Source organism: Schistocerca cancellata, chromosome 11, assembly GCF_023864275.1.
Source record: "Schistocerca cancellata isolate TAMUIC-IGC-003103 chromosome 11, iqSchCanc2.1, whole genome shotgun sequence".
In the NCBI taxonomy this organism is placed as follows: Eukaryota; Metazoa; Arthropoda; class Insecta; order Orthoptera; family Acrididae; genus Schistocerca; species Schistocerca cancellata.
In genome coordinates this window covers 82,109,741-82,124,426 of record NC_064636.1, presented here as the reverse complement: position 1 = coordinate 82,124,426, position 14,686 = coordinate 82,109,741, and the positions used below count along the sequence as shown (strand labels likewise).

General features: G+C 43.1%; 1 protein-coding gene across 1 annotated transcript in view; it reads right to left on the bottom strand.

Annotated features, from left to right (window-relative positions):
- LOC126108233 (zinc finger protein 674-like) overlaps positions 1-14,686 on the bottom strand; it is a 73,403-nt gene that overhangs the window by 32,990 nt on the left and 25,727 nt on the right. Inside the window, exons 3-5 of the mRNA XM_049913464.1 lie at positions 11,922-12,017; positions 3,273-3,338; positions 3,061-3,135 (exon numbers count right to left, since the gene is read on the bottom strand). Coding sequence (XP_049769421.1) covers positions 3,061-3,135; positions 3,273-3,338; positions 11,922-12,017 — 237 coding nt within the window. The remainder of the gene's footprint in view (positions 1-3,060; positions 3,136-3,272; positions 3,339-11,921; positions 12,018-14,686) is intronic.

Here is a 14,686-nt window from a genome sequence, read left to right as displayed (position 1 = left end):
CAACGAAGGGTGTTCATCAATTCTGAAGACTGTGACAACGATGGACGTCACCCTGGGACACTATTTGACGCAGTTCTTCAAGCATACGGACGACGACCGGATTCGAGTGGCCGAAAACCACTTGTCACCGGCCATATGAGCGGCTCTGGAGCAGCGCAGGATGGCCCAGATCGAGCAGAACGCCCTCTATCACGAAGAGGAAGGACCTGTTTATGGAACTGGAAAAGCAGATTGAACGTCTAAGTTGCATATTATTGGATTTATATGTAATCGAAACTTCAAATGAATTTTTCTCGAAATGACGTTACTTTTATCGCGCGGTATGGTAATTTCGAATCTACTGAACCGATTGGCATGTTTCTTTGTTTCTGACAAAGCTAACTAAACTGTCTAGGAGTTTTACCACTTTTATTCCAATCCATCAACTATAAATATTTTTACTTGGTCAATGAAGTCGAAAAACTGATGAAGAAAACCCTATTTTTTTCAAATGGCCACCATTTTGTTTCCTGTGGTCCAAATAACTTAAGTGAGGTACAACTCCTAAAGAATCTTATATACTTCGCTAACGTCAACTCAATTTTGATATCAGACGAGCCAGCTGACCTGTGACATACCACGCGTGGAGGTCGACATAGAAATTTTGTTTCGGTCCGATGGCACTTCCGTCTTTGTTCTTCAACATTTCTGGTCGAAAAAATACCAGTTTGTAGAGGAAATATAAAAAAAAACATTTTGACCAAATTTGACATTGATATCTATAACACATCATGAGGAAAAAATTCTCAAAGAACATGCTTTTTTTGGGCCAAAGATAGTAAACCTCCCCTTAAGTGGCTCTTAGAAAGTGGGCTCTCCTTGTATTTTGAAAACACACACCAAATTCAATTCTGCACAACAAATAGTCATACTGACAATTAATGTAGCACATGAGCAGGAATCAGTAAATAGGGTAGAATGCTCTAAATTTTTGAGTGTGGATACTGAGGAAAACTTGAACTGGAAGAAGCATACTACTCAGCTTCTCAAACAATTAAGTTCAGCTACTTTTGTTCTTTGTATAAATGCTAATCTTGCTAATCTTCGAAACAACTCGCGGCATATTTTTGCACTCAATAATGTCATATGGAATAACTTTCTGGGGTAGCTCACCACTTGCAAAGAAAGTACTGTTTGCACAAAAGCAAGCAGTAAGAATAATATGCGGTGTTCACCGACAGGTGTATTATAGGCACCTCTTCAGGGTACTAAGCATTTTCACTGTGTTGTCACAATACATACACTCCTCGAAATGGAAAAAAGAACACATTGACACCGGTGTGTCAGACCCACCATACTTGCTCCGGACTCTGCGAGAGGGCTGTACAAGCAATGATCACACGCACGGCACAGCGGACACACCAGGAACCGCGGTGTTGGCCGTCGAATGGCGCTAGCTGCGCAGCATTTGTGCACCGCCGCCGTCAGTGTCAGCCAGTTTGCCGTGGCATACGCAGCTCCATCGCAGTCTTTAACACTGGTAGCATGCCGCGACAGCGTGGACGTGAACCGTATGTGCAGTTGGCGGAATTTGAGCGAGGGCGTATAGTGGGCATGCGGGAGGCCGGGTGGACGTACCGCCGAAATGCTCAACACGTGGGGCGTGAGGTCTCCACATTACATCGATGTTGTCGCCAGTGGTCGGCGGAAGGTGCACGTGCCCGTCGACCTGGGACCGGACCGCAGCGACGCACGGATGCACGCCAAGACCGTAGAATCCTACGCAGTGCCGTAGGGGACCGCACCGCCACTTCCCAGCAAATTAGGGACACTGTTGCTCCTGGGGTATCGGCGAGGACCATTCGCAACCGTCTCCGTGAAGCTGGGCTACGGTCCTGCACACCGTTAGGCCGTCTTCCGCTCACGCCCCAACATCGCGCAGCCTGCCTCCAGTGGTGTCGCGACAGGCGTGAATGGAGGGACGAATGGAGACGTGTCGTCTTCAGCGATGAGAGTCGCTTCTGCCTCGGTGCCAATGATGGTCGTATGCGTGTTTGGCGCCGTGCAGGTGAGCGCCACAATCAGGACTGCATACGACCGAGGCACACAGGGCCAACACCCGGCATCATGGTGTGGGGAGCGATCTCCTACACTGGCCGTACACCACTGGTGATCGTCGAGGGGACACTGAATAGTGCACGGTACATCCAAACCGTCATCGAACCCATCGTTCTACCATTCCTAGACCGGCAAGGGAACTTGCTGTTCCAACAGGACAATGCACGTCCGCATGTATCCCGTGCCACCCAACGTGCTCTAGCAGGTGTAAGTCAACTACCCTGGCCAGCAAGATCTCCGGATCTGTCCCCCATCGAGCATGTTTGGGACTGGATGAAGCGTCGTCTCACGCGGTCTGCACGTCCAGCACGAACGCTGGTCCAACTGAGGCGCCAGGTGGAAATGTCACGGCAAGCCGTTCCACAGGACTACATCCAGCATCTCTACGATCGTCTCCGTGGGAGAATAGCAGCCTGCATTGCTGCGAAAGGTGGATATACACTGTACTAGTGCCGACATTGTGCATGCTCTGTTGCCTGTGTCTATGTGCCTGTGGTTCTGTCAGTGTGATCATGTGATGTATCTGACCCCAGGAATGTGTCAATAAAGTTTCCCCTTCCTGGGACAATGAATTCACGGTGTTCTTATTTCAATTTCCAGGAGTGTATATTCGCTGCAATGATACATCACAATTTGACAAGAACACTTAGGTCCACACCTACAACAGTAAAGGAAAAATGACCTTATTACCCATAATTAAAGTTGTCAATGGCTCAGGAATATTAACATTAATATTCATGTTAATCATGTACACACATCCTGTAAACTGACTCTTCCACATCATTTCACAAAGAATCATTCAAATGATCTATGGAACATGTATCTAATTAACCAATGCAGTTTTGTAGCCACAGATGCAGTTTTGCTTATTTTCACAACTTGCCAAGACCGCAGCCTGCTAGGTTCATACACACACACTGATATAAGTGCACACACACATTATTGTAAGGTTATGATACTCACTTCAGGAGTTCCATCCAATCTAGTTTCTTTGACTTTTAAGGTATTCCTTCCTTCCCTGCCTGCAACTTCATTTGCCTGTAGCAAGCAAAAACAGACGATTACTTCTTAAAGAACTAGAGCAAGCAGTCTACGCAAAGCATTGCAGTAAAATTAAGAAATGACTGCCAAAGGAACAAAAAAGTGTTGCTCCAATGCACACTGCAAAGACTCACCTGGCGTCCGTGGGGAATTAAATTGTCTGCCAACTGTTGCACGGCAGCTAATGCTCCTGAGGAAATCTGCAACACAGCCACAAAGGAGTATTCAACAACAAGCAACAACAATAGCTTCAGTAACCCTGTCAAACAAACATCTTCTAACAGTGGAATCACAACAGGCATAAATGAGTTGAGGTTTATACTTATCCATTATGGATGATCTAGAAACCATTCTCGTGTATCTACACATAGTGAGTCAAAGAGGACTTTACAACTTTGAAATAATATAGAAATTCATAGATGTGTTTTTTGTAGAAAAAACCTCACGTTTCACACAAAAGTATCAAGTGTCATTCTGGTTCAATGTGACTACCATTTGTGATGTGGCAAGCGTCGCACTGGTAATCAGTTTCTTCCCACACTCATTACAGCAAATCGGATGTAACTTGTGCAACAGCGGCGTAGATTCGATTTTTCAGGTCAGCTAAATACTCTCTTTTAAACTCTAAAAGCAGCAGGGTAAAATATAGTAAGCGAAAGGCTTTTGACAACTTGTACAGAAGCAAGACAATAGTTATTAGATTGAGAGGCATCAAAGGGAAGCAATGGTTGAGAAAGAAGTGAGGCAGGGTTGTAGCCTACCCTCAATGTTGTTCAACCGTACACTGAGCAAGCAGTGGAGGAACCCACAGAAAAATTTAGAGTAGGAATTAAAGTTCAAGGAGAACACATAAAAACTTTGAGGTTTGCTGATGAGATTGTAATTCTTCCAGAGACAGTAAAGGATTTGGAAGAGCAGTTGAATGGAATGGACAGGGTCTTGAAAAGTGGGTATAAGATGAACATCAGCAAAATAAAACAACGATAATGGAACAAACAACAAAATAAAACAAGGATAATGGAACATACCCACCCCCATGAACCATGAACCTTGCTGGTGGTGGGGAGGCTTGGGTGCCTCAACGATACAGATAGCCGTACCGTAGGTGCAACCACAACGGAGGGGTATCTGTTGAGAGGCCAGACAAATGTGTGGTTCCTGAAGAGGGGCAGCAGCCTTTTCAGTAGTTGCAGGGGCAACAGTCTGGATGATTGACTGATTTGGCCTTGTAACAATAACCAAAACGGCCTTGCTGTGCTGGTACTGCGAACGGCTGAAAGCAAGGGGAAACTACGGCCGTAATTTTTCCCGAGGGCATGCAGCTTTACTGTGTGATTAAATGATGATGGCGTCCTCTTGGGTAAAATATTCCGGAGGTAAAATAGTCCCCCATTCGGATCTCCGGGCGGGGACTACTCAAGAGGATGTCGTTATCAGGAGAAAGAAAATTGCCTTTCTACGGATCGGAGCATGGAATATCAGATCCCTTAATCGGGCAGGTAGGTTAGGAAGTTTAAAAAGGGGAATGGATAGGTTAAAGTTAGATATAGTGGGAATTAGTGAAGTCCGGTGGCTGGAGGAACAAGACTTTTGGTCAGGTGAATACATGGTTAAAAATAAAAAATCAAATAGGAGTAATGCAGGAGTAGGTTTAATAATGAATAAAAAAATAGGAGGGCGGGTTAGCTACTACAAACAGCATAGTGAACGCATTATTGTGGCCAAGATAGACACAAAGCCCATGCCTACTACAGTAGTACAAGTTTATATGCCAACTAGCTCTATAGATGATGAAGAAATTGATGAAATGTATGATGAGATAAAAGAAATTATTCAGGTAGTCAAGGGAGACGAAAATTTAATAGTCATGGGTGACTGGAATTCGGTAGCAGGAAAAGGGAGAGAAGGAAACATAGAGGGTGAATATGGATTGGGGAAGAGAAACGAAAGAGGAAGCCTTCTGGTAGAATTTTGCACAGAGCATAACTTAATTATAGCTAACACTTGGTTCAAGAATCATAAAAGAAGGTTGTATACGTGGAAGAATCCTGGAGATTCTAGAAGGTATCAGATAGATTATATAATGGTAAGACATAGATTTAGGAACCAGGTTTTAAATTGTAAGACATTTCCAGGGACAGATGTGGACTCTGACCACAATCTGTTGGTTATGAACTGTAGATTAAAACTGAAGAAACTGCAAAAAGACGGGAATCTAAGGAGATGGGGCCTGGATAAACTGACTAAACCAGAGGTTGTAAAGAGTTTCAGGGAGAGCATAAGGGAACAATTGACAGGAATGGGGGAAAGAAATACAGTAGAAGAAGAATGGGTAGCTCTGAGGGATGAAGTAGTGAAGGCAGCAGAGGATCAAGTAGGTAAAAAGACGAGGGCTCGTAGAAATCCTTGGGTAACAGAAGAAATATTGAATTTAATTGATGAAAGGAGAAAATATAGAAACACAGTAAATGAAGCAGGCAAAAGGGAATACAAACGTCTCAAAAATGAGATCGACAGGAAGTGCAAAAGGGCTAAGCAGGGATGGCTAGAGGACAAATGTAAGGATGTAGAGGCTTATCTCACTAGGGGTAAGATAGATACTGCCTACAGCAAAATTAAAGAGACCTTTGGATAAAAGAGAACCACTTTCATGAATATCAAGAGCTCAGTGGAAACCCAGTTCTAAGCAAAGAAGGGAAAGCAGAAAGGTGGAAGGAATATATAGAGGGTCTATACAAGGGCGATGTACTGGAGGACAATATTATGGAAATGGAAGAGGATTTAGATGAAGATGAAATGGGAGATACGATACTGCGTGAAGAGTTTGACAGAGCACTGAAAGATCTGAGTCGAAAAAAGGCCCCGGGAGTAGACAACATTCCATTAGAACTACTGACAGCCTTGGGAGAGTCAGTCCTGACAAAATTCTACCATCTGGTGAGCAAGGTGTATGAGACAGGCGAGGTTCGCCGATGACATTGTAATTCTGTCAGAGACAGCAAAGGACTTGGAAGAGCAGTTGAACAGAATGTACAGTGTCTTGAAAGGAGGATATAAGATGAACATCAACAAAAGCAAAACGAGAATAATGGAATGTAGTCGAATTAAGTCGGGTGATGCTGAGGGAATTAGATTAGGAAATGAGACACTTAAAGTAGTAAAGGAGTTTTGCTATTTGGGGAGGAAAATAACTAATGATGGTTGAAGTAGAGAGGATATAAAATGTAGACTGGCAATAGCAAGGAAAGCATTTCTGAAGAAGAGAATTTCGTTAACATCGAGTATAGATTTAAGTGTCAGGAAGTCATTTCTGAAAGTATTTGTATGGAGTGTAGCCTTGTATGGCAGTGAAACATGGACGATAAATAGTTTGGACGAGAAGAGAATAGAAGCGTTCGAAATGTGGTGCTACAGAGGAATGCTGAAGATTACATGGGTAGATCACATAAATAATGAGGAGGTATTGAATAGAATTGGGGAGAAGAGGAGTTTGTGGCACAACTTGACAAGAAGGGACCGGTTGGTAGGACATGTTCTGAGGCATCAAGGGTCACAAATTTAGTATTGGAGGGCAGCGTGGAGGGTAAAAATCGTAGAGGGAGACCAAGAGATGAATACACTAAGCAGATTCAGAAGGATGTAGGTTGCAGTAGGTACTGGGAGATGAAGAAGCTTGCACAGGATAGAGTAGCATGGAGAGCTGCATCAAACCAGTCTCAGGACTGAAGACAACAACAACAACAACAACAACAATAAAACAGTCAAATTAAATGATTTGGCACTAAGGGAATTAGAGTAGGAAATAAGATAGTCAAAGTATTAGATGAGTTTTGCAATTTGGGCAGCAGAATAACTGATGATGGCTGAAGTACATCTAGATCTACATACATACTTCACAATACGGTGCACGGTGGAGGGTACCTCGTACCACAACTAGCATCTTCTCTTCCTGTTCCACTCCAAAACAGAACAAGGGAAAAATGACTGCCTATATGCCTCTGTACGAGCCCTAATCTCTTTTATCTTATCTTTGTGGTCTTTCCACGAAATATAAGTTGGTGGCAGTAAAATTGTACTGCAGTCAGCCTCAAATGCTGGTTCTCTAAATTCCATCAGTAGTGATTCACGAAAAGAACGCCTCCTTTCCTCCAGAGACTTCCACCTGAGTTCCTGAAGCACTTCCGTAACACTCGCGTGATGATCAAACCTACCAGTAACAAATCTAGCAGCACGCCTCTGAACTGCTTCTATGTCCTCCCTCAATCCGATCTGATAGGGATTCCAAACGCTCGAGCAGTACTCAAGAATAGGTCGTATTAGTGTTTTATAAGCTGTCTCCTTTACTGATGAACCACATCTTCCCAAAATTCTACAAATGAACCAAAGATGACTATCCGCCTACCACACAACTGCCATTACATGCTTGTCCCACTTCATATCTCTCTGCAATGTTACGTCCAAATATTTAATCGACGTGACTGTGTCAAGTGCTACACTACTAATGGAGTATTCAAACATTACGAGATTCTTTTTCCTATTCATCTGCATTAATTTACATTTATCTATACTTAGAGTTAGCTGCCATTCTTTACACCAATCACAAATCCTGTCCAAGTCATCTTGTATCCTCCTACAGTCACTCAACGACGACACCTTCCCGTACACCACAGCATCATCAACAAACAGCCACACATTGCTATCCACCCTATCCAAAAGATCATTTATGTAGATAGAAAACAACAGCGGACCTACCACACTTCCCTGGGGCACTCCAGACGATACCCTCACCTCCGATGAACACTCACCATCGAGGACAACATACTGGGTTCTATTACTTAAGAAGTCTTCGAACCACTCACATATTTGGGAACCAATCCCATATGCTCGTACCTTAGTTAGGAGTCCGCAGTGGGGCACCGAGTCAAACGCTTTCCTGAAGTCTAGGAAAATGGCATCCGTCTGATACCCTTCATCTGTGGTTCGCAAGATATCATGTGAAAAAGGGGAGAATTGTGTTTCGCAGGAGCGATGCTTTCTAAAGCCGCGCTGATGCATGGACAGCAACTTCTCTGTGTCAAGGAAATTCATTATATTCGAACTGAGAATATGTTCGAGAATCCTGCAACAAACCGATGTTAAGGATAGTGGTCTGTAATTCTGAGGATCCGTCCTTCTACCCTTCTTATATACAGGCGTCACCCACGATTTTTTCCAGTCGCTCGGGACTTTATGTTGGGCAAGAGATTCACGATAAATGCAAGCTAAGTAAGGAGCCAATGCAGTAAAGTACTCTCTGTACAACCGAACTGGAATCCCATCAGGACCTGGCGATTTATTTATTTTCAATCCATTCAGCTGCTTCACAACCCCAGGGATGTCTATCACTATGTCCTCCATACAGGAAACTGTACGAGACTCAAACGGCAGTATGTTTGTACGATCCTCCTGCATGAAAGATTTCTCAAATGCTAAATTAAAAATTTCTGCTTTCATTTTGCTGTCTTCCGTTACCAGGTCAGACTGATCAGTGAGTGACTGGATGCAAGCCTTCGACCCGCTTACCGATTTTACGTAAGACCAGAATTTCCTTTGGTTTCCAGCAAGATCTTTTGCTAAGGTATGATGGTGGTAGTGGTTGTATGCTTCGCGCATCGCTCTTTTTACAGCAGCACGAATCTCTACTAACTGTTGCCTGTCCTCATTCTCCCGATCTTTCTTGTACCGCGAGTGCTACTGTCTTTGCTTCCTGAGCGTTCTCCGAATTGCGCTGTTAAACCTCGGTGGGTCTTTTCTGTCTGTAACCCACGTTTTTGCCACATACTTCTCCAATGCGTGATTTACAATCTGTTTAAAATTTGCCCATACTTCTTCCACGTCCATTGTACCGGAAGTAAATGAATTCGATTCATTTACTAAGTGTGATGCTAATAACTGCTTATCTGCTCTTTCTAGTAAGAATACTCTCCTAGCCTTCTTGACTGACGTTTTAACTTTCATAACCATAGTCGTAATGACAACATCATGATCACTAATCCCTGTCTCAACACTGACACCATCGATGAGGTCTGGTCTGTTCGTGGCAACCAGATATAAAATATTTCCATTATGTGTTGGCTGTCGATTTAGCTGCTCAAGACAGTTTTCGGATAATGTTTTGAAAAGTAATTCACACGATGGCTTGTCTGTACCTTCTGTAATGAATCCATAGACATCCCACTCTATACTAGGTAGGTTGAAGTCGTCTCCGACTAGTAGTAGAGAGTATGTGAAATGTAGACTGGCAGTAGCAAGAAATGCGTTTCTGAAGACACCAAATCCGTCTTTTCTGAAAGTATTAGTCTGGAGTGTAGTGATGTATGGTAGTGAAACATGGATGATAAAAAGTTTAGACAAGAAGAGAATAAAAGCTCCTGGAATGTGGTGCTACAGAAAAATGCTGAAGATTAGATGGGTAGATCACGTAACTAAGTAGGAGGTACTGAACTAAATTGGGGAGAAAAGATATTTGTGGCACAACCTGACCAGAAGAAGGGATCAGTTGATAGAACACAGTCTGAGACAGCAAAGGGTCACCAATTTAGCAGTAGAGAGGTGTGTGTGTGTGTGTGTGTGTGTTTGTGTGTGTGTGTGTGTGTGTGTGTGTGTGTGTGTGTGTTGGGGGGGGGGGTTAAAAATTGTTAAGGAAGACAAGGACATGAATGCAGTAGGCAGATTCAGAAGAATGTAAGTTGCAGTAGCTACTTGGAGATGAAAAGGCTTGCACAGGGTAGAGTAGCGTGGATAGCTAGATCAAACCAGTCTTTAGACTGAAGACCGCAACAACAACAACTGCTAAGCCTAGGGATCATCTACATAATTTTTAAGATAAAGTCACATGAAGATCCCAGGACTTCAAGAAATCTGAGCCTCAACTCAAGTTGTTCTCTTAGCCTATCACTCCTGATATGGACACAGGAACAGAGGAGCTGCAGCTTGCTTGCTGACATGCAGTCAGATCACAATGTGAAAGAAATATTTAATGCAGTGACATTAGTTGACTTTCATAAATATTTGTCTGTTAAAAAGTTTCCATGAATGATGAAATTTGTTGGGAAAATGTTCTTTATATTGTTCAGTAGAAGAGGTGTGTTTTCACATTAGCAAAGATGAACAAGTGCCCATAGCTCTTAGGATATGCAATGTAGAGGCCACACTGACTGGACAATTTTTTTTTATTGTTTTGGTTCGTACTACCTCCTCCCAAAATATGGAAAGCAAACAGCTTGACATAGAACAGGTCAACCATCAGAGGTATCAGAAAGATTTTCGCTTATAAATTTAGACTCGGTCGTTTCCAGACCACCTTAAATTGACACCTTTACTCTCCCCCACCACTCCTGAAAGTTTGTAATGCCATCATGAATCACCCTGTAGATGCTCTTTGGGAGACATTAACTAGCAAGATGTGATTAGAATTTCGACAAGCAATCCCACTTCTGATTTGTTATGTACGAAAGGGTGATAGGATACATCTCATTAAACTGATTCTACGAGGGTGAGTCAAATTAAAACCTTACATATTTTTTTAAATATTATTTATTGTGCAGAAGTGGTACAAAGCTGTATCACTTTTCAACATAATCTGCCCCACGCTCAATGCAAGTCGTCCAGTGCTTACAAAGTGCATAAATTCCTTTAGAAAAAACTTCCTTTGGTAGTAGAACTGAACTTCTTTCCACCCATTGCGTCTTTGAGTGGTCCCAACATACGGAAATCACTTGAAGCGAGGTCTGGTGAGTACGGTGGACGAGGAAGACACTCAAAATGCAGGTCTGTGATTGTTGCAACTCTTGTACAGGCAGTGTGGGCCCTTGCATTGTCATGTTACAAAAGGACACCTGCTGACAGCAATCCATGTCGCTTTGATTTGATTGCAGGCCGCAGATGATTTTTTAGGAGATCTGTGTATGATGCACTGGTGACATGGTCCCTCTAGGCACGTAATGCTCCAAAATGACGCCTTTTTCGTCCCAAAACGGAGTCAGCATAACCTTCCCTGCTGATGGTTCTGTTCGAAACTTCTCTGGTTTTGGTGATGAGGAATGGTGCCATTCCTTGCTCACTCTCTTCGTTTCCGGTTGGTGGAAGTGAACCCAGGTTTCGTCCCCAGTAACGATTCTTGCAAGGAAGCCATCACCTTCTCGTTCAAAGTGCCGAAGACGTTCTTCACAAGCATCGAAACGTCGTTCTCTCATTTCAGGAGTCAGCTGCCGTGGCACCCATCTTACAGACACTTTGTGAAACTGGAGCACATCGTGCACAATGTGGTGTGCTGACCCACGGCTAATCTGTAAACATGCTGCAATGCCATTCAGTGTCACTCGGCGGTTTTCCTTCACTATGGCTTCAACTGCTGCAATGTTCTGTGGAGTCACAACTCATTGTGCCTGACCTGGACGAGGAGCATCTTCCACTGAAGTCACACCATTTGCGAACTTCCTACTCCATTCGTAGACTTGCTGCTGTGACAAATGTGCATCACCGTACTGAACCCTCATTCGGCGATGAATTTCAATAGGTTTCACACCTTCACTTCGCAAAAACCGAATAACAGGACCCTGTTCTTCCCTGGTTCAAGTCGCAAGTGGGGCGGCCATCTTTATACTGATACTGCGACGGTATGTGTGCATCTGCACAGATAGTCACAGATAATCAATATCATTGTAATGTCCTCAGTTAATGATACTGATATGCAACACTTTTCACTCAGTAAGATAAACATACACAAGAAAGGCTGGGCTCACCTCTGCCAGGCCTCCCACACTGCTGCCCGCCTGGCCTCCTTCGGGAGACAGTGGGTCCGTTAGCGGTTCACCAGCTGCCACTGCCCCGCACGAGATCTGAAACGTAAACACCGAGATGAGACACCGTATCCCTGATAAATGGATTCAGGTTATCTATTACTCATTTCGCACAAGGACATCTTGTTCCACTCACAAATAGAGAGAGGAAAAATGACTATCTATATGCCTCCGCATTGACATCTACACGATAATTGAATGTATTAATCAGCTACTTTGGCTTTTTGTTGCTCCCCACTCTTTGTAATATACTTGTCCAATACTATGATCCTTCTGCACCCATCTCCCTACCCCTCCCTACCCTATGACTCCTATACCTGTTACCATCTCCACTGCAAGACTTGCCCTGTGTACCCTTCTACCACCACCTGTTGTTGTTGTTGTTGTGGTCTTCAGCCCTGAGATTAGCCTGATGCAGCTCCCCATGCCACTCTATCCTGTGCAAGTTACTTCATCTCCCAGTACCTACTGCAACCTACATCCATCTGAATCTGCTTAGTGTATTCATCTCTTGGTCTCCCTCTAAGATTTTTACCCTCCACGCTGCCCTCCAATGCTAAATTGGTGATCCCTTGATGTCTCAGAACATGTCCTACCACCCGATCCCTTCTTCTAGTCAAGTTGTGCCACAAACTTCTCTTCTCCCCAATCCTATTCAATACCTCCTCATTAATTATGTGATCTACCCATCTAATCTTCGGCATACTTCTGTAGCACCACATTTCGAAAGCTTCTATTCTCTTCTTGTCTAAACTATTTATCGTCTCACTATCGTTTCACTTCCATACATGACTACACTCCATACAAATACTTTCAGAAATGACTTCCTGACACTTAAATCTATACTCAATGTTAACGAAATTCTCTTCTTCAGAAATGCTTTCCTTGCCATTGCCAGTCTACACTTTACATCCTCTCCACTTCGACCATCATCAGTTATTTTGCTCCACAAATAGCAAAACTCCTTTACTACTTTAAGTGTCTCATATCCTAATCTAATTCCCCCAGCATCACCCGACTTATTTCGACTACATTCCATTATCCTCGTTTTGCTTTTGTTGATGTTCATCTTATATTCTCCTTTCAAGACACTGTACATTTCGTTCAACTGCTCTTCCAAGTCCTTTGCTGTCTCTGACAGAATTACAATGTCATCGGCAAACCTCAATGTTTTTATTTCTTCTCCATGGACTTTAATACCTACACCGAATTTCTCTTTTGTTTCCTTTACTGCTTGCTCAATATACAGATTGAATAACATCGGGGATAGGCTACAACCCTGTCTCACTCCCTTCCCAACCGCTGCTTCCCTTTCATACCCCTCGACTCTTATAACTGCCATCTGGTTTCTGTACAAATTGTAAATAGCCTTTCGCTCCCTGTATTTTACCCCTGCCACCTATAGAATTTGAAAGAGAGTATTCCAGTCAACATTGTCAAAAGCTTTCTCTAAGACTACAAATGCTAGAAATGTAGGTTTGCCTTTCCTTAATCTATTTTCTAAGATAAGTCGTAGGGTCAGTATTGCCTCACGTGTTCCAACATTTCTGCGGAATCCAAACTGATCTTTGCCGATGTCGGCTTCTACCAGTTTTTCCATTCATCTGTAAAGAATTCGCGTTAGTATTTTGCAGCTGTGACTTATTAAACTAATAGTTCGGTAATTTTCACATCTGTCAACACCTGCTTTCTTTGGGATTGGAATTATTATATTCTTCTTGAAGTCTGAGGGTATTTCACCTGTCTCATACATCTTGCTCACCAGATGGTAGAGTTTTGGCAGGACTGGCTCTCCCCAGGCCGTCAGTAGTTCCAATGGAATGTTGTCTACTCCCGGGGCCTTGTTTCGACTCAGGTCTTTCAGTGCTCTGTCAAACTCTTCACGCAGTATCGTATCTCCCATTTCATCTTCATCTACATCCTCTTCCATTTCCATAATATTGTACTCAAGTACATCGCCCTTGTATAGACCCTCTATATACTCCTTCCACCTTTCTGCTTTCCCTTCTTTGCTTAGAGCTGGGTTTCCATCTGCACTCTTGATATTCATGAAAGTGGTTCTCTTTTCTCCAAAGGTCTCTTTAATTTTGCTGTAGGCAGTGTCTATCTTACCCCTAGTGAGATAAGCCTCTACATCCTTACATTTGTCCTCTAGCCATCCCTGCTTAGCCATTTTGCACTTCCTGTCGATCTCATTTTTGAGATGTTTGTATTCCTTTTTGCCTGCTTCATTTACTGTGTTTCTATATTTTCTCTTTTCATCAATTAAATTCAATATTTCTTCTGTTACCCAAGGATTTCTACGAGCCCCCGTCTTTTTACCTACTTGATCCTCTGCTGCCTTCACTACTTCATCCCTCAGAGCTACCCATTCTTCTTCTACTGTATTTCTTTCCCCCATTCCTGTCAATTGTTCCCTTATGCTCTGCCTGAAACTCTGTACAACCTCTGGTTTAGTTAGTTTATCCAGGTCCCATCTCCATAAATTCCCACCTTTTTGCAGTTTCTTCAGTTTTAATCTACAGGTCATAACCAATAGATTGTGGTCAGAGTCCACATCTGCCCCTGGAAACGTCTTACAATTTAAAACTGGTTCCTAAATCTCTGTCTTACCATTATATAATCTATCTGAAACCCGTCAGTATCTCCAGGCTTCTTCCATGTATACAGCCTTCTTTTATGATTCTTGAACCAAGTGTTAGCTATGA